The following is a 19,056-nucleotide window of genomic DNA, read 5'->3' as shown; positions in this document are numbered from 1 at the left end:
CGTGCAAGTCTTATCACAATCCATATATACATCCATTCTGTCAAGCACATTTGTACATTTGTTGCCATCATCATTCTCAAAACTTTGCTTTGTACTTGACCCCTTGGTATCAGTTCATTTTCACCTTCCCTCCCAGCTCTCCCCTCCCTCATAAACCCTTGATAGTTTATAATTACTCTTTTATCATATCTTACACTGTCCAATGCCTCTCTTCACCCACTTTTCTGTTGTCCATCCCCCAGGGATGAGGTTATATGTAGATCCTTGTAATTGGTTCCCCCTTTGCACCCCACCCTCTGGGTATCACTACTCTCACCACTGGTCCTGAAGGGATCATCTGTCCTGGATTCCCTGTATTTCCAGTTCCTATCTGTACCAGTGTACATCCTCTGGTCTAGCCAGATTTGTAAGGTAGAATTGGGATCATGATAGTGTGGGAGTTGAGAGGGGAGGAAGCATTTAGGAACTAGAGGAAGGTTGTATGTTTCATCATTACTACCCTGCACCCTGACTGGCTCCTCTCCTCCGCACGACCCTTCTGTAAGGGGATGTCCAGTTGCCTACAGATGGGTCTTAGGTCCCCCATCTGCACTCCCCCTCATTCACAATAATTTGATTTTTTGTTCTTTGATGCCTGATCCCTTGGACACCTCATGATTATATAGGCTGGTGTTCTTCTTCTATGTGGGTTTTGTTGCTTCTGAGCTAGATGGCCACTTGTTTACCTTCAAGCCTTTCAGACCCCGAATGCTATTTCTTTTGATAGTTGGACATCATCAGCTTTCTTCACCACATTTGCTTATACACCCGCTTTGTCTTCAGTGATCATATCGGGAAGGTGAGCATGCCAGGTTATTAGAACAAAGTATTTTTGTACTGAGGGAGTGCTTGAGTGGAAGCTCAATGTCCATCTGCTACCTTAATACTAAACCTATAAATATATGCACATAGATCTATTCCCTCATCCTCAAGGGAACAACAAGTGATCCAAATTGGTGGTAAGAAGAGTGTGGGAGGCCTGGTAGGGCATGATCAAGGGTAATGTAACTGAGAGGAATTACTGAAACCCAAATGAAGGCTGAGCATGATAGTGGGACAAGAGGAAAGTAAAGGAAAATAGAGGAGAGAACTAGGAGGCAATGGGCATTTATAGAGGTCTAAATAAAGGCATGTACACTTGTAAATATATGTATGATGATGGGAAAATAGATCTATGTGCATATATTTATAGGTTTAGTATTAAGGTAGTAGATGGACATTGGGCCTCTACTCAAGTACTACTTCAATGCAAGGATACTTTGTTAAACTGGCATTCTATGATGCTCACCTTCTTGACACGATCGCTGAAGACAAATGGGTGCATAAGCAAATGCGGTGAAGAACTTTGTTTTTTAGAAACAGGTCAGAATGCTCCATGATGAAACACTATAGAAATAGTGAGAATAAAGCTGGTAGGTATGTTCCATTACTTAAGACACAAGCTTGTAGCATTTTTGAGTATCTAGACATAATATAACTAAAAAATATTAAACTCAAAATTTTTATCTTGTTGGGGTGCTTAGATTTAAAATTTTGATTTCTTCTGAAAGCAGAAAAAGAAAGCTAATCTGAGGATTCAATACACATCTTGGAAGCAAAATTATTTCATATTCAGTAATACTCAATTGAAGATATGAAACTTAATTCAGGCTTTCCTCTTTAAGGAGGCAGATCATGAAATCATTTTTGCCTACTCATTTTGGATTATTTCAGAAGGACAGAGCCCCACAGTCATCAATGATTCATGGGCTTCAGTCATATGGGTCCCTCCTTAGAAGGCTCTTTAATTGTTCAGTTAGCAGCAGGGAGATGGAAGGAAGAGGTTCTGTGAGATAAGACGTTACTAAAACCTCAGGCTAAAAGACTGTATGATAATTTGCAGTTTAAAAATACCTGTCTCTCCTAATAGCAACTGCTTTATAAAAACCTCGCATTTGGGGAGGAGATGAGCCAGTCAGGGTACAGTGTAGCAATGATGATATACACAACTTTCCTCTAATTTTTCCTCTAATTTTCCTCTCCTTCCCCTACCCACCCACCCACCCCTGCACTATCATCGTCCCAATTCAACCTTACAAATCCGGTTAGACCTGAGCATGTACACTAGTACAGCTAGGAACTAGAAACACAGGGAATCCAGGACAGCTTATCCCTTCAGGTCCAGTGGTGAGAGGGCGATATTGGGAGGGTGGGCTGGAAAGAGGGAACCAGGATCTACATATAACCTCCTCTCTGGGGGATGGACAACAGAAAGTGGGTGAAGGGAGATGGCTGACAGTGTGAGATATGAGAAAATAATAATAATTTATAAATTATCAAGGGCTCCTGAGTGAGGTAGGAGTGGGGAGGGAGGGGGGACAATGAGGAGCTGATATCAAGAGTTTAACTAGAAAGCAAATGTTTTGAGAATGATGATGGCAACAAATGTACAAATGCGCCTGACATACAATGGATGTATGTATGGATTGTGTTAAGAGTTGGATGAGTCCCTAATAAAATGATTTAAAAACAAACCAAAAAAACCCCTTGCATTCTTCTTTTGTGTAAGTCTTCATTATCACTGTCATCTTACCAGTGAACTTACGTAAACCGTTCCTCTGTTGACAGATGACGTTAGGAATGGGCTCGTTTGTGAGAGAAATGATCTTCAGAACAATAGGTGTCAACCGAAGTGGCTGTGTGATATTTTAGAATCTCAGTTTCCGTGTTCATTATTTATTCCACAAGTCTTTAAGAAGCAGCTACTACGCACCACGTCTGATAACTCAACAAACATAGCCCACCGCCATTGAGTCAATTCCAAGTCATAGCAATCCTTCATGTTGGGTTTCCAAGGTAGTAAATTGTTTTGGGAGGAGCCTGCCTCTTTTTCCCCTCGGAGCAGAGCAGTTGGTGGGTTTTGCGTTGCTCACCTTGTGCCTAAGCCACAGGGCCACCGGGTACATCCTGGTGATGCAGCTGTGGGCGAGAGTGACAACAATTCTGCTGTTCTCACGCAGGTCAGTCAGAAGAGGCTGTAACCACCACAGGGACAGCGTTAGAGCGGCGATGAGACCAGTGAGAATAGCAAAACAGGAGAGCGGTAGAGGAGCGGCACTGAAGACTTGGGCCAGGCTACCATTTAAAATTCGGTGGTTGGACGCACGAGTGTCTCATCAAAAGTCCATCCAGAGGGCGGGGGCCACGGCAAAGGCCCTTCAGTATGGTTAGCCAGCAGCAAGTCGAGCAGCACGCCTGGCCACGAATGCGGCCGAGGGCGCAAGCATTAGGCCTGCGAGACGTCGCAGGCACTGCACGGAGTTTGTGCCTTTATTGGGACATGGAAGGGCACTGGGGCGCTTGAGCAGAGAAAGTCCATGATTAGACTTATGCGTCAAAGAAAGATTCGACCCACGTTTCAGCTGTTTCAATATCTTCTTTTGTCTGTGATTGAGGTTTTCTGTGATCTGTCTAGCCTTTGTTGTGGGGTTTAATGGTTTGCTTTGTATGATTGTGTTTTGTTTGTACAATTTTCTGCACATGCTCTCCAGGTTAGAAAGCTCTGTAGAGACAGAATGGATAGAATAGCAGGAAAGGGGGCTCATGACAGGGAGTACGAGGAGAAGAGCATGTTCTGGAACTCTGATGGCACCACTCTCAATATGATTGAAGGGTCGCAGTGCATGACGCAGAAAGCACATGTCAATGACTTTTTTTTTAAGAGAGGTTGTCGTGTAGGGAAAAGCCTCACGGAGCAGGAGTGGCAGGAGGGCAGTCTGTCAGTAAGAGGCTTCGAACTCCTGATACACATTGACGGTAGAGCTGAAAGAATTTTTGGATAGATTAGACATGCGTTGGGAGGCAAAGGGAGTTGTTAGGGATTGAATTGCATCCCCCATAAAGAAATGTTTAAATTTGAACCCCTGTACATGTAAGTATAATTCGGGTTGGATATCGGTGTTTTGCTACGTTAATGAGGTCATACCATATAGGACCTCTCCTAACCGGCTCCACTTAACAGGCGGAAGAGACACCGCGAGATAAACACAGCGTCCATGCCCATGGCCACGGAGGCTGATGCAGCCATCTGTCAGCAGCAAAGGCACATGAGGGATTATCAGCGGTCACAGGAAAGTAGGAGAGGTCCTTGTAGTCTCTACCCATCAGAGTGACCAGTGGAGTTTGGAAGTCACAGAAGCCCAGCACTCCACCTCCCTGCCGACACAGGGACGCTCCCTTCGATGCTGCAGCACTGTTGTTGGGTTAAAGTCCCCATCCATAGTTTTCGATGTTTTGTTTCAGGGATCTCAGGGATGTGGAGTTTATTTTGAAGAGCTGGATTCCAGTTGATCTTAAAGGTAACAAGTAACAGGAGGGCTTGTTCGTAAGGGAACTGAAGCTACCTTGGCCTACAGAAGATGGCAAGGTAAGGCTAGGAAAACAATCTGAAGGATCATAACACATTATGGGTTTTTGAAGATAGTGAGTAGTTTTTAGCCGCATTGGGAATGGTGTTCCCAACTGGCAATTGTGTGCTGAGTGCATGATGACTCACAGGGACATTATATGCCAGAGCAAAGCTGCCCCTATTAGGTGGTCTAGACTAGTCTTTATGGAAGCTGGCCAAGTCTTTCCTCCCATAGTCGCTGGGGGGTTTGAAATGTCAACCTATTGGTTGGCAGCTGAGAGCTGTGTCGCCCCCCCACCCCCAGGTTTCTTTTAGTAATAACCCCAAACAAACTCACTGCCCACTCCCAGGGAGCCTCGAGGACAGGGTAGAACCGCGCCTGTAGGTTCCCAAGACCGTACCTCTACACAGGAAGAGAGAGTCTCATCTTTCTCCCATGCAGCAGCTGGTGGTCTTCAGCTTTTGACCAATGTGTCACCCCCCAAGGCTCCTTTCCTTAGGTAATAGTGGGGGGCAAAGACACACACAGACACAAAGATAAACGAGTTTCAAAAAGCTCATGGAAAAATTCCATTATCTTCTAATTCCATTTTTCTATACTTTTTTTTGATGCCCTCCCTCTCCCATATAAATTTGTGAGTGTACTGGGATGGGAGCAGCAGGGACACTATTGGAAGGGGACAAGTTTCCTGATTTTTACTAGCTAGTGTCAACTTGTAAGCATACACTTCGTTCCAAGTAGGAACATTGGATTTTTGCTGAGTGAAGCCTCTATAATTAGTCATTCATTCCCAGTTCTTTCTCATTATTCTCTCAGGTCCTTATTTCCTGAAAATCTAACCTTCCTTCCTGCTAATTTTTCCAAAGCCACTTTCTAGTCATTTGGTGCTGAAGGCAGAATGCCAAGCTGTACTGAAGACACTGGGGAAAAAGAAGGCTCCAGGGATTGACGGGCTATCAGTTGAAATGTTTCCACAAGCATGGCACTGGTGGGGCTTACTCTTATGGAAGCTAGCTACCTAGCCAAGCAACTGGGGAAGATCCATGTTTGTCCCCATTACTAAGAAAGGTATTTCAATGGCATATAGAAATTATTGACGAGTATCATTTAAAAAGTTACAGCAAGAAATGAAATAGGAACTGCCAGGAATTCAAGCTGTTCTCTGCAGAGGCTGTGGAGTGAGAGCAGTCACTGCTGATGTCAGATAGATCTTGCCCGAAAGCAGAGACTAGCAGACAAATGTCTTACCTACGGTCTACTGACTATGCCAAGGCGTTTAACTGTGAAGATCACAACACATTATGGGAAAAATGGAAGTTCCATGACACATACGTATGTTCATGGTGAAACTATACATGTAGGCCAACAGAACAAGGGGGCACTGCTGGTTTAAAATCAGGATGTGTGAACCAGGGTTATTACGTACTTTCATCGTACTTAATCTGTATGCCGAGAAACGGACATGCATGAGGAACTGGTCATCAGCACTGGAGGACAGCTTTCAATATGCAGATGAGACATGCTTGCTTGCTGAAAGATCCTGAAGCATTTGATGAAAGATTGTAGCCTTCAGCGTGAATTACACAAGAGTAAAGAAAACCCAAATCCTCATAAGCAGGCCAACGAGAATCCTGATAAATGGAGAAAGGATTGAAGCAGTCAATGATTTCATTTTATTTGATCTACAACCAACGTCCACAGAAGCAGCAGTAAAGAAACCAAGCCATACATCGCACTGGGTACATCTACTGCACAAGATCTTTTTGAAATGTTAGAGCCAAGATGTCACTTTGAGGATTGAGGTGTGCCTGACTGCAGCCATGGCATTTTCAATCACCTCATATAGATGCAGACAGGAAAGCTAGCTGTGACTAATGAAGACTAACGATTCGGTGCCTCTGTTGGTGAGGAATATTGAATCGATATGGGCTGCCAGAGGAATGGATGAGTCTGTCTTGTAAGTACAACCACAATGCTCCTGAGACGCAAGGATGGTGAGACTTTTGACTCCTGTACTTTCACGTGCTATCAAGAGGGCTCACTTCCTGGAGGAGGGCACCAGACTTGTTCAGTAGAGGCTTACAAAAAAGATCCTCAAGGAGGTGTCACAGCGCTGCGGCTGTACCCGTGGGCTCAAACCCAACGAAAGTTCTGTGGGGGGCCTATGACTGGTGTTTTCTTTTGTAGTGCGGTCGCTATGAGTCAGAACAGACTGGATGACCTCTAGCAACTACCACCCCCAATTCAGGTTCCCTAACTTGGTTCTCACTGCCTTGACTTGTCCGTATTCAGCATCCACAAGCACCATGTATCACAGCCTGGTGGTGCATCGAGTTAAGCATCAGGCTGCTGTTTGAGTCGTTCAAACCTCCCAGTCACTTCAAGGGAGAAGGATGAGGCTCTGTGGCCTCAGAGAGCCTATGAAGCAGTTCTACTTGGTCCTACAGGGCTGTTAGGTTTGACTTGATGGTAGTTGAGTTTTACATGGCGGTTCCTGGGGGCTGCAAATGGTGTTGCAAAACAAAAAGATCGGGGGTTCGAGTTCACCCAGAGTTGCTTCAGAAATATACTTCAGAGAAATCATCCACTGAAAACTCCGGTTACCATCACAGGCATGGATTCCAGTCTGTCGCCTCCTCTCCCACCAACCTCCCCTTCCAGCTCCCAGCTGTCTCCTCTTTCCACTGGTTTTCTCCCAATATCCTTCTCTGGCTCCTCCTGCCTCCTCACTGTACTTACGTTTCTTTGGCATGCCTGTTGTATTTATTGTTAGGTCCGAGCTAGATGCTGATGCCTGAGTAATTATCCTACTGAGAGGTACCGCAAAGCTAACCCTGGTCTCTAATTTGTCAAGGAATCCTACTGCCTGCACATACGTTTTATAGCTTCTAGTCAATAATCTCTAATACAAGATCAAGTCACAGATTTTCCCATGCTTTCCAAGTAATTCCTTTGAAGACTTTGAAATCAGACCAACGAGGTACTCTTGGCCAGACTATTTCAATGTGTTGTTAATGCTATTCTACCTGGAATGCTTTTTCTTCTCTCCAGTTCTACCCATCATTCAAGTTCAGTTTAAATGTCCCCTCAGTTTTCTAAGTAGCCCTTTACCCCTGAACTCCTAAAGATTTTCTATATATCCTTCAAATCTCACAACTCACTGCCATCGAGTCACTGCCCACTCAGAGACCCTGTAGGTCAGGTCTCCATGAGTTTCCCAGACTATAGCTCAAGGGAGCAGAAAGCAGCATCTTTCTCACAGTGACTGGTGGTTTCAGACTGCCGACCTTACATCTAGCAGCCAAGGTGCCATTGCTATGCCACCAGGGCTCCCTGAAAGGTTTCTCTTTTAATTAAGTACCGTATATACTTGTATATAAGCCGAATTTTCCAGCACATTCTTACTGCAGTTTCTGTGGTAAAATTAGGTGCCTCAGCTGATATTCGGGTCGGCTTTTACTCGAATATACATGGTACATCTTTACCCCCAGGCTTTGTTTGGGGGGCGTGGTCTCTGAGTCATGTGGGTGTGAGGATATTCAACACAGTGCCTGGAGTACACGCTTGATCAGTTTGAACTGATAGGATCCCGAGGACTGTGCATGAAATGAGCTGCACAACGAAGTAGCCAGCTTGGAGCTGCACGTCTGAGCGCTACAGGGGCTGTGGCTCTCCAAGCAGACCACCCAGCCCTTTAGACATCATGGCCATCGCCGTCACGATTACGCATACTCTGCCCAGATTTTACCCTTAGAAATGTTAGGGAGTCAAAGGGATTGTCTCAAGGACCAGGATTAGGAGGAGCCCTGCTGGTGTAGTGGTGATGCATTGGGCTTAGAAGCACAAGGTGGACAGTCCGAAACAATCAGCTGCTCTCCCGGAGAAAAGACCAGGCTTTCTACTCCCATTGTGCTCTACTCGTGGAAACCTACAGGTCCTATCAGGTCACTATGCGTCAGAGTACACTCGGTGGCAGTGAATTCGGTTTAGAAACATTTAAAATCCGGGTGCAATCCATGGGCCACTAAGAGTTGTCGGCCTATAGCTTTGGGAGTAGCAGCACTGAGCTATGCTGGTACAGGCCCTCTTACAGTACGCTTCTGACACTGACATTGCAGTTCAGTAAGGGGATGAAGCTGGAGACAATGTGTCGGGTGGTTTACTTGCTGGAATATGATGGACTTTTCTATCCACATGCAGCTTGTTTTGCCAGTGCCCTCTCTGTGGCTTATCCTGAACAAAGGGATTCCAATCTTGCTCCTGAGTGGAACTGTGTTGACTTCTAAGTAATAAAGTCTTATACAATATTTTCTTTCTCTGATAAACAGAAATTCTACTTAATCATCCCAATGTCTTGTGTCATATGTCCAGCTATGGAGCCTGGGAGTTGGATGGCTAAAGGGCTCCGCTGTGAAAGAGTGAACTCCCTACTGTCTCTGAGCGAGAAAAGCGCAGGCAATTTGGTTTGATAAAGATTAGGGTCTAGGAAACCCTGTGGGGGAGTTCTTTCCTGCCACGGAGGGGCATCATGCGTCAGAATCAAGTTGATGCTACTCAACACCCCACCACTAAACGTCCTGCGCTGTATGTCCAGTTAAGTCGAGTCCTACCTCGCCATCCCAACGGTGACAGTCTTGAGATGATATGCTTTTCTCCTCAGAGCCTAGTAGTGACGGCAGCTTATCGGTACACTGTTTGCCTTCTCTCATTCCAATGCGTAAGGGAGGGAACGAGCCCTGCTAAGGGACAAGCAGAAAGAACTCTCTCTGAACTGAATGCCTGAGATTGGAGCCCTGCCAAGGCCTTGTCCTCAATGCACTGTGTGCACATGAGCTATTTAGACTTTGCTTGGAGTAGTTATAGATTCCCTGGGTCCCCTCACCCCACATTACTATATTTTATTTGCGCCTGGAGGAGGTATACACAAGCAAGAGGTTCTAATTTCTGAAAAAACTTTTAAATTCTAGTGAAGATTACACTGGAAATATCTTGAAACAATTGACCACAGGGGCCCAGAATACCTCAGCTTTCTTTACAGAGACAGAATATCATTCCAAAAGTACATATATTATATGGGCAATAAATTCTAACAACTTTTTTGTTTGTTTGAAAGAGAAAAATTTCCTCCATTACAGGTGAAAACCCGGTGCCTAAACATTCCTATTTATCTCAGATGCATCCAGGGCAGCAAACAGATAAGAAGGGCCCCATGCAGTGTGAACCGGAAACAACATGAATCAGAATGCACATCCCTCCTGTGTAAGCATCCCAGAAAAGGAGAGTGCAGGTGAGGTCTTGGAGGCCGAGGGCAAGAAAAGAGGACTGGAGGAGTAAGGGCGGCATGGGGAAAAGCAGACTAAACAATAGAGTCTGCTCATGTCAAAATGGCACTCGAAATATTTTATTTCCACCAGTTAGAGTATTTACATTTTTGAAGATCAGTATATTGTTTTCTTTTAATCATTATTGTGCTCTGTAATACAATTTCACATCATATTTTATTAACATTTAAGAATATAAGAGCTATTAAAACTGCTTCAATGTGCAATCAGATCGGAGTAAACATTTTGCTAACAAGACACATTATGTATCACCATATGGAATATGTATATATATATATTTCCCCCTCCAGGGTTAGAAATTGGTTACAACAAATCCTAAAGCTGTCAAGATTCAATGTAGTTTCTTTAGAATTAAAGAATCCAATATTCATGTAAACAGCATCTTGTGAGGTGTCAAATATTCATCGGTGATTCTTGAACACAGTCTCAGGCATGAACCAATTGAAAGAATCCTCTGCATGCTTATTCCTTTTACACAGCAAGAAACCCAGGAAAATGTCATTTTACGAGGCCACATGATCTCTACGGCACGACAGCTAACTCTGTGTCGTTCAGGTCAGCACAGTCAGAGCCACTATCAGTGTCCTGGTGTCTCGTGGTTAGAAGTTGACACCACGAATGCAAACATCAGGTGATCTGACTCAGTCTAGATGACCGAAGAGTCTGACTTCATAACCATGCTCTCACATAGATTGTTCAGGTCAGGTTACTTCGCTGCCAAGCCAGTCAAGGCACCAGAGGCCTCCATGTTGACCTGTGTGGACATGCTTGCCGGTGTGATATTGAGATAAAGGTCATACTGCTGGTCCAGGCCAAGGTAGCAGTCACTCATGAGATACAGTGTATATATATACCTGAAATGTAAAAAGATAAAAACAAAAATGAAACCCCACCTTTCTAATTACAGTGTTGTTTAATTTCTTCTAAACATTTGTGTGAGATTCTGCTTACCTTCCAGGTAATTCAGGGGTATAGAAAGAAATGGAAGCTACTTGATGATTTCGAACAAAGCCCACTCTTTTTAAAGCAATAAGCTCTCTCTTATCCACTTCTCCTAACACCAAAAACCATCCTTCATCTTTTGACTTGGGAAACCGAGGGGTGATGGCAGCGCTGTCTTGCTTTCCCTGTAATGCAGGAAAAAGAAAAGGGAAGAGAAAGCATTAATAGTCTTTCATACCACATGGTTGTACACCCTGTCTGACTTGACGGCCACAGAGCTGCAGGGTTCAGCATCTCGCTCAGCAAGGTTTCTAATTTTCTTGTTTTCTGGATTGATGTCTTTGACTGACAAGATACTAACTGCCTTTCTTCAAGATTCCACAAGTCACATGTAGATAATATTTTTTGTAGCATAAACAACCAGAATATCTGGAGCAGCTAGAAAACAGTCCTGAATCTTGACAAATTAGTAAAAATTTATGCCAATGTTGTAAATGATATTCCATTTGTAAGTGGATAAATGCAGATAGGGCAAAAGTCCTTTCTCTAAAGAATAAGAACGTGCAAGCCAAGCAAGTGTAAGATCAAATCACCACAATTCAGGATTATTCCAGGACTCCTTGAGACAAAAAGTTTGTTGTTAAAACGCACTAATATACCAGTCCCTAATAAAACATTTTAAAAATGAGAAATTGTTTTTAAAGTGATGGTGGCAGCAATTGTACAATTATGCTTGATCTAATTGAATGATAAATTATTATCATACCTGTTAATTAATAATGAAATAATTAAAAAACCACACACACACACACAAAACACTAACAATGAAATACCTTATCAGCTTCAATTCAACATTCACTTTTCACATAAGGTATTTTATTTGAGAGGTCAAAGAGCAATGTCTTATAGCATTCAGAAACATGATTTATTTCCTTTCCCAGCAAAACTCAGTTTAATTTTTTTTAAAATTTTCTCCATTAGACTTTATTTTTTTAAAATTTTTTTATTTAACAATTTATTGGGGCTGATACAATTCTTTTCACAGTTCATACATATACATACATCAATTGTATAAAGCACATCTGTACAGTCTTTGCCCTAATCATTTTTTTCTCTTTTCTTCTTTTACATTTTATTAGGGACTCAAACAACTCTTACCACAATCCATACATATACATACATCAATTGTATACAGCACATCCATACATTCCCTGCCCCAATCATTCTCAAGGCGTTTGCTCTCCACTTAAGCCCCTTGCATCAGGTCCTCTTTTTTCCCCCCCTCCCTCCCCATTCCCCCCTCCCTCATATGCCCTTGGTAATTTATACATCGTTATTTTGTCATATCTTGCCCTATCTGGAGTCTCCCTTCCCCCCTTCTCTGCTGTCCCTCTCCCAGGGAAGAGGTCACATGTGGATCCTTGTAATCAGTTCCCCCTTTCCAACCCACTCACCCTCCACTCTCCCAGCATCGTCCCTCACACCCTTGGTCCTGAAGGTATCATCCACCCTGGATTCCCTGTACCTCCAACCCTCATATGTACCAGTGTACAGCCTCTGTCCTATCCAGCCCTGCAAGGTAGAATTCGGATCATGGTAGTTGGGGGGAGGAAGCATCCAGGATCTGGGGGAAAGCTGTGTTCTTCATCGATACTACCTCACACCCTAATTAACCCATCTCCTCTCCTAAACGCCTCTATGAGGGGATCTCCATTGGCCGACACTTGGGCCTTGGGTCTCCACACTCAGTTTAATTTTTATGAAGCAATATTAAGGTACAGAATTATCTTAGCTTTACCCCATGCCTTTCTCTTTATCATGATCACTATTTCCCCCGGAGGGTAATACTTCAGTGACGTAAAAATGTTCATATTAAAGGATCTGAAATGTCACAGGCAATCAGTTCCTGCTAAAGCTGCCTGCTCCTTAGAAGCAGGACTCACATGGATTGGGGCTTGGAGAAAGAGTACCGAACAGACACGGTGGTAAAGACAGTTGCTAATCGTTCTGGCTGTGAACACAGAAGCAGCAACACAAACACACTACAACCTCACCAACTGCATTACAACCTCACCAACCGCACAGCAGGAGTTGGTTCTGGCTTACAGCAACCCTGGGGGATGGAGCACACCTGTCTTGTACTCCTGTAGTGTGGCTATGGGTTTGGACCTGTTGATGGGTTCAAACTGCTGACCTTTTGGTGAGCAATAGCGTGCTTTAACCACTGTGCAAGGCTCCTCTCACCCTCACTAGGAAGGGCTTATTCTAGACATAGGAAAGCCCTTGAATCTACCAGGCAAAAAAGGAGAGATTTTCTTATTTCAATTGTCATGATACCAAAATATGATTCTGCCCACATCCTGTCTACTCATGTTCTTAGAGGATCAAATAATTAATTTTTGTGTCAGAGGCAACAGAAGAGACCCTAGTAATTTAAGCATGTAAGTTGTGTACATTTTTTTTGCCTACATGAACATTGACAAAGCTCTTTCAGATGCATTTTAATGACAGAAGCAGGCAGACGTGGCAACCAAGGCTCAGAAAAGCTTAGCGATGCATTCAAGTTCATGAAAAATGACTAAGTGGTAAAGCTTCGATCTCATCAAAATCTCGCCCAGTGTGGCCTCTGGGACAGTGCTTCTCAAAATTAAATGTCCTTGAAAATCCTTTGGGTGATGGAACAAAGTACAGCTTTTGAGATCCCTCTTCCTGAGATTCTGAGCAGGCCGTTTGCAGTGGGGCCACGGGATCTGTACTTTAAAAGACTGCAGGACATTCTGCTGCCCTGGCCGCTAGACCACCCTCTGAAGACAGTGTAACTCGGGGCACTAGTTTATCACATAAGTCGGGAGGTTCTGGAGTGGAAAAATGGCACAGGAGGAGAAATGACTAATGTTAAAAGACTGACCCCATTGCTTAAGGCCAGTTGAGAAAGCAGGATTCATGAATGACACGGACACATGAGTAATCAAGAAGCTGCTGGCCGGTGTGAGGTCTGTGAGCATGGAAACCAAATACGATACCTTGTGGGACCCAGCGTGGATTTTCTGCAAGCTGACCTGAAGCACATACTCGTGGTCAGCATGCAATTTGATCCATTTGTTGTCATCTCGCTTGTCTGAAACCAGAGTCGGGATAGACAGCTCATTCTGTCCTTCAACTGAGTCATCCCACCAGCCTTTAACACTCAAGCTGACATGTACCACTGGCAAGCGAGATATGAAATTCCAGGCCTGCATTAAAAAAAAAAGGAAAAACAATAGAGGAACACTTAAGATGAAATACAGTGACCAATTAAGAACATGTACTTTTTTTAGAAATAAGCTTTTACTTTTTCAAATAATTTTAGAATTCACGTATTAAGTTTTAAGAAATAATACAGAGAAAAGATCTTGTGTAACATTTTTCCAGTTTTTTCTAATGGTAACATTTGTAAAAACATAGTGCCAATATCATAACCAGTATATATTGACATTGATATAGTTCATTGATCATGTCCCAATTTCCTCAGTTGTACTTGCTCTCATGCATATGAAGTCCTTTGAGAAGTAACTTTCAAAGCCCGATTCCATCTAAATGTGTGGTCCCTTCACTATAAGTCCCTTCTCGGCATGGAGAGGCTTTTGACTGCACGTCTCTGGGTGGCACGAGGGGAGTAAGGCCTCACAATCAGCTTCTACAAAGACTAAAGCCAAGGAGCCCCAGAGAGCAGTTCTGTTCCGTACCACACCCCACTGCCACGCCTAACTGTCTCGGGAGCAATGAGATCTATTTTTATTATTGACTAGGTGGGTGGGTGGGTGGCGTGAATGGTGAAGAACTAGGATACTAGCTGAAAGGTTGGCTGTTTAGATCCAACTCAGGAAGACAGGCCACAAACTGCTCGTGAAAGGTCACAATGTCAAAAACTCTATGAAGCAATTTTCCTGTGCACACCTGGTAACTCGATGGCAACTAACAGTAATAACATACCATGCTAGACTGAACTTAATATCAAGTTTAAGGGCACCCGTGTTGGGCTGGCTGGTTGCAAGAGTCTTTATTTTACTACTTATGGAGATTCTAAGCTGGAGAGCATATTTGAGTATATAAAAGCAAAAGGAGAAAAAACTGTGATGTAAATCAGTACCACCAATACTTATTGCCTAAAAAATTCCCCTTTTTAAAGTCCATACTTCAAATGTATTGACCAATCCAATAGAAAACACATTTCTGTATGTTGAAAAAGAACCCTTGTAAACTCAAATAAATAAACTGGTTTATTCTGAAGTTTCTTTCTAGAAAATTAAAAAAATCATTATCATGCTGAGAATAACAATTAAAATGACTTACACTAAAGGAGAGAAAAACATTTTACCAACTCTACTGAAATTTATTCCCAAGAAATCAGTACACAAATTGTAAGAGCTCACCATTACTGAATGACTGAATAAACTCATTCAAAAGTCCATGAAAAGTAGTCTCAGTTAACAAAGCAAATTAAATGTCCTATAATTAATAACTATCATGGTTTTCTGTGACTTAGAGTGATATGGTAGTGTCACTATCAGTCAAAAGAACTTCTTAGGAAACAGTTTCATCAGTTATTACTTTCAAAGCTTTTAAAAGTATAATAGTATATTTATTTTTGGTTTTTATTTCCTGTTTCAAAAATGCATAGCACAGGTTTCCTTATAGGTTTTGACGTGCTGTGTATATCTCATTGAAGTAGACTAGCTACTGTGTGTATCTCATCGAAGTGGACTAGCACGAATGGGCCAAAATTCTGCATGTGTATCTAGATATGATAGGTGGGATAAACAATTTGGAGAAGAAAACAATGGGACCGACAGTTCCATGGGGAAACGGGAGAAAGGGAGGTGGGAGAAAGGAAGGGGGAACGAGGGTAATAGTCAACCAACCCAGGGACAAGGGAACAACAAGTGAACTAAGATTGATGGAGAGAAGGGCATAGGATGCCTACTGAGGCTTAATCAAGAGCAATGTAACAGCGAGGATTTACTGAAACCCGAATGAAGGCTAAACGTGACAGCAGGACAAGAGGAAAGTAAGAATAAACAGAAGAAAGAACTAGGAGGCAAAGGACATTTATAGAGGTCCAAATACAGTCATATACATATGTAAATATATTTATATAAAATGATAGGGAAATATATATATGTACTTATAATTAAATGTTAAGTATTAAGGTAGCAGATGGACATTGAGCCTCAACTCAAATACTCCCTCAACACAAGAACACTTTAATAAACCGGCATTCTGTGATGCTCATCTTCCCGATATGTTCACTGAAGACGAACGTGTGCATAAGCAAATGTGGTGAAGAAAGGTGATGGTGCCTGGCTAGCAAAAGATAGAGCATCTGGGATCTAAAAGGTCTGAAGATAAACAAGTGGCTGTCTAGCTGAGAAGCAACAAAGCCCATGTGGAAGAAGCACACCAGCCTGTGTGACCACGAGGTGTCTATGGGATCAGGTAGAAGGCATCAAAGGCCCAGAACAAAAATCATACCAATGTGAATGGGGGGGGGGGGGAAGGAGCACACAAGGAGTAGAGACCCAAAGCTCATCTGTAGACAATTGGACAGCCCCTTACAGAAGGGTCACAAGGAAGAGATGAGCCATTTTAGGCTCAGTACAGCACTGATGAAAAACACAACTTTCCTCTAGTACTTTAATGCTTCCACTACCCCCTGCCCACTATCATGACTACAATTCTACCTTACAAACCTGACCAGACAAGAACATGTACACAGCTACAGATATGAGCCCGCAACACAGGGAATCCAGGATAGATAAAGCCTTCTGGATCAATAATGAGAATACAGATACCAGGAGGGTAAGGGGAAGGTGGGGGGAGAAAGGAGGAATTGTTCACAAGGATCAACCTACAACCCCTTCCCAGGGGAATGACCAATAGAAAAGTGGGTGAAGGAAGACAGTGGACGATGTTAGATATGAAAATAATAATTTATAAATTACCAAGGGTTCATGAGGAAGGGAGAGTGGGGGAGGGAGGGACAAAACTGAGGCGCTGATATCAAGGGCTCAAGTAGAAAGAAAATGCTTTGGAAATGATGATGGCAAGTACAAATATGCTTGACACAATGGATATATGTATGGATTGTGATAAAAGCGGTAAGAGCCCCCAATAAAAATATTTAATAATAAAAAAGGTGAACTGACTATGCAGTTTCTAATCCTATGGATTTTCTTGAGAATGCGAAATTACGTCTCCAACTAGATCCTGAACTGCTCAAGCCACAGAGCGGTCCACTCTGTGCTTTAAGGAAACTGAGAGACTACGGAGAACCAACAGTCACCAGTGTAGAAGTCAAACCTCTAAACTGTACACAGTGCAAAGGTGGTCAGGAAAACGGAAACATACACTTCTGCAGAGTACTTAACTTGGTGAGGTAATAGAGCAACATTGTCCTGTATGATGTAAGCCCTCACGTGTTCTTTACCTGTGCCACTACATTAGTATCCAATATATTTTCTGTCCTTAGCATCTCTCTGGGATTTTACGCTACAAAGCTCCCAAAAGTCAGATCTGGCTTTTATAACATGTAACCTTTTTGTAGCACTTAATACTATTATTTTCAACCCACAATATGTACACATATATTTGTTAGGTATACATCCATTTATGTATATAAAACATGAGCTATTTTTAAAGAAACTGCTAAGACATTTCACTACCAGCCAAACATATTTATCTGAGGATTAATCTTCATCTATTGAATCAGGCGAGAGCACTGCCATGCATACAATTATTTAATTAGCAACCAAATCCTCTGCCAGTCAGCAGCCGTTCCAGGCATACTGATGGGGTAGAAGATGCAAATCTCACAGTCGTACTGCTTTTTCTCATTACTCCTGCAATTAGCACTTAAATTGATGCTTTAAACATACTAATTTCTGGAATAATTCAGGATTTGTATGTTACCTGGGATCGCCTCACTGCAGAGCCGACACCAGATTGCTCTGCAAATTGAAGCACTTTTGAGCCAAATAACCATCATCATATCAGACAGAGCCAATTTGCATTTGGTTTTAAAGGTAACAGAATGGCAATTTATGCAAATAAATTAAGTAAGTTTACTTCTGAGTTCTCTCTGAACTAATTATGACAATGTTCTAAATTTTCATCGTATCTAAAATTTGGCTTGAAATCAATGTATGTTATGTTAGAAATCTGTTGTTACAAATGGAAGCCTGGTTTTGAATTACATATATTGTTTTTATTCATAATCTTGATGGTAATTTAGTTAGAAAGGTAGGCATTTATTATGAATATTTAAATAGATTATTTTGCCAATTTGGGGTTCAACAGAAACTGAACAATCACTTCAATGCCTGTTATACTTTTTTTTATGTCTCACTCGAGAATAAGTTCTACTAGAATATGAGACATGATTCAGAAGTTTCCTTTAAGACTTGCACTCGCAAGCCAATGTTCATTATAAATCCTGAGCATTTACTCTGACGTGCTTAGGGTAAAATTACTTAACACTTAAAGTCCAAATATGCCAAACATGTCTGGCATAGTTCAGTCATGTTTTGGCCTTCCCAAAGATGCTTTGGAGAAAGGACCTGTGTAGTCTGTACGCAAATAAGGACTTCATTCAAAGGAAAAGCATCTACGGACAAGGAGGTGCTTAAAAAAAAGGGCGGCTAAAGAAGTAATTGAGGGAATTGTAAGGAGATAAACTTAACCATTGAAAAAGAGAAAACTACTGACAAAGTGATTAAAAGGACTCTGGGTAATATAGCCTTGTGCTTAATAAACCCCAGAAGGCCCTCTGCATTCACTTTAATATCGTACACCAAAACAACTTCTGATGTTAATAATGTTACTAATTATTATGATTTATTTTGAGTATAATTTATTGAGCTCTCCTATGTTATGAACTACATAAAGTAGTTTACATAATACCTTGCTTTAATTTTCATAAGATCTCCCTGAGGCAGGTACTGTTTCCATGTTTATAATCATGGTTAGTCAGCAGTGGGATGGAATTCAAACACAGGCGAGTCTGACTCCAGCCCTCATCGCCTACATTAGATACCTTTCTCTGTCCACTTTAGACGGAGTAAGGGGTTCCTGAAAACAGGGAAGAAATAGTCCTACCTGCTTTATCTTTGCCGGCTGTAGCTCCGATTGAACAATGGAGTCAAATACACGTTCTTTCCCTTCACAGGCATGGATCAGCTCCGGGAGGCACTCAATACTGCCCTGGGAACCACCACGTGGGCCCTTCACAACTGGCTTCCATTTCCTATGAAACAACACCGACAACAAGCTAAATACTTCCTTCATACGACAGGTGAGATGTTGAGTCA

At 42.5% G+C, this 19,056-nt stretch overlaps 1 protein-coding gene across 4 annotated transcripts in view; it reads right to left on the bottom strand.

Moving 5' to 3' along the window:
* Window positions 1-9,438: 9,438 nt before the first annotated feature.
* The window catches only part of ASCC3 (activating signal cointegrator 1 complex subunit 3), a 344,981-nt gene continuing 335,363 nt past the window's right edge, over window positions 9,439-19,056 (bottom strand). For 2 of the 4 annotated variants that reach the window (XM_075554730.1, XM_075554731.1), the window contains exons 39-42: window positions 18,845-18,992; window positions 13,735-13,944; window positions 10,721-10,896; window positions 9,439-10,623 (exon numbers count right to left, since the gene is read on the bottom strand). In XM_075554730.1, the coding sequence (XP_075410845.1) occupies window positions 10,476-10,623; window positions 10,721-10,896; window positions 13,735-13,944; window positions 18,845-18,992 (682 nt within the window). In that variant the 3' untranslated portion in view covers window positions 9,439-10,475. The remainder of the gene's footprint in view (window positions 10,624-10,720; window positions 10,897-13,734; window positions 13,945-18,844; window positions 18,993-19,056) is intronic. The other 2 variants (XM_075554729.1, XM_075554728.1) reach the window with 1 other exon arrangement.

Source organism: Tenrec ecaudatus, chromosome 7 (assembly GCF_050624435.1).
Source record: "Tenrec ecaudatus isolate mTenEca1 chromosome 7, mTenEca1.hap1, whole genome shotgun sequence".
NCBI classification, from domain to species: domain Eukaryota; kingdom Metazoa; phylum Chordata; class Mammalia; order Afrosoricida; family Tenrecidae; genus Tenrec; species Tenrec ecaudatus.
The sequence above is the reverse complement of the archived record's forward strand: the minus strand, read 5'-3'. Positions and strand labels throughout refer to the sequence as shown.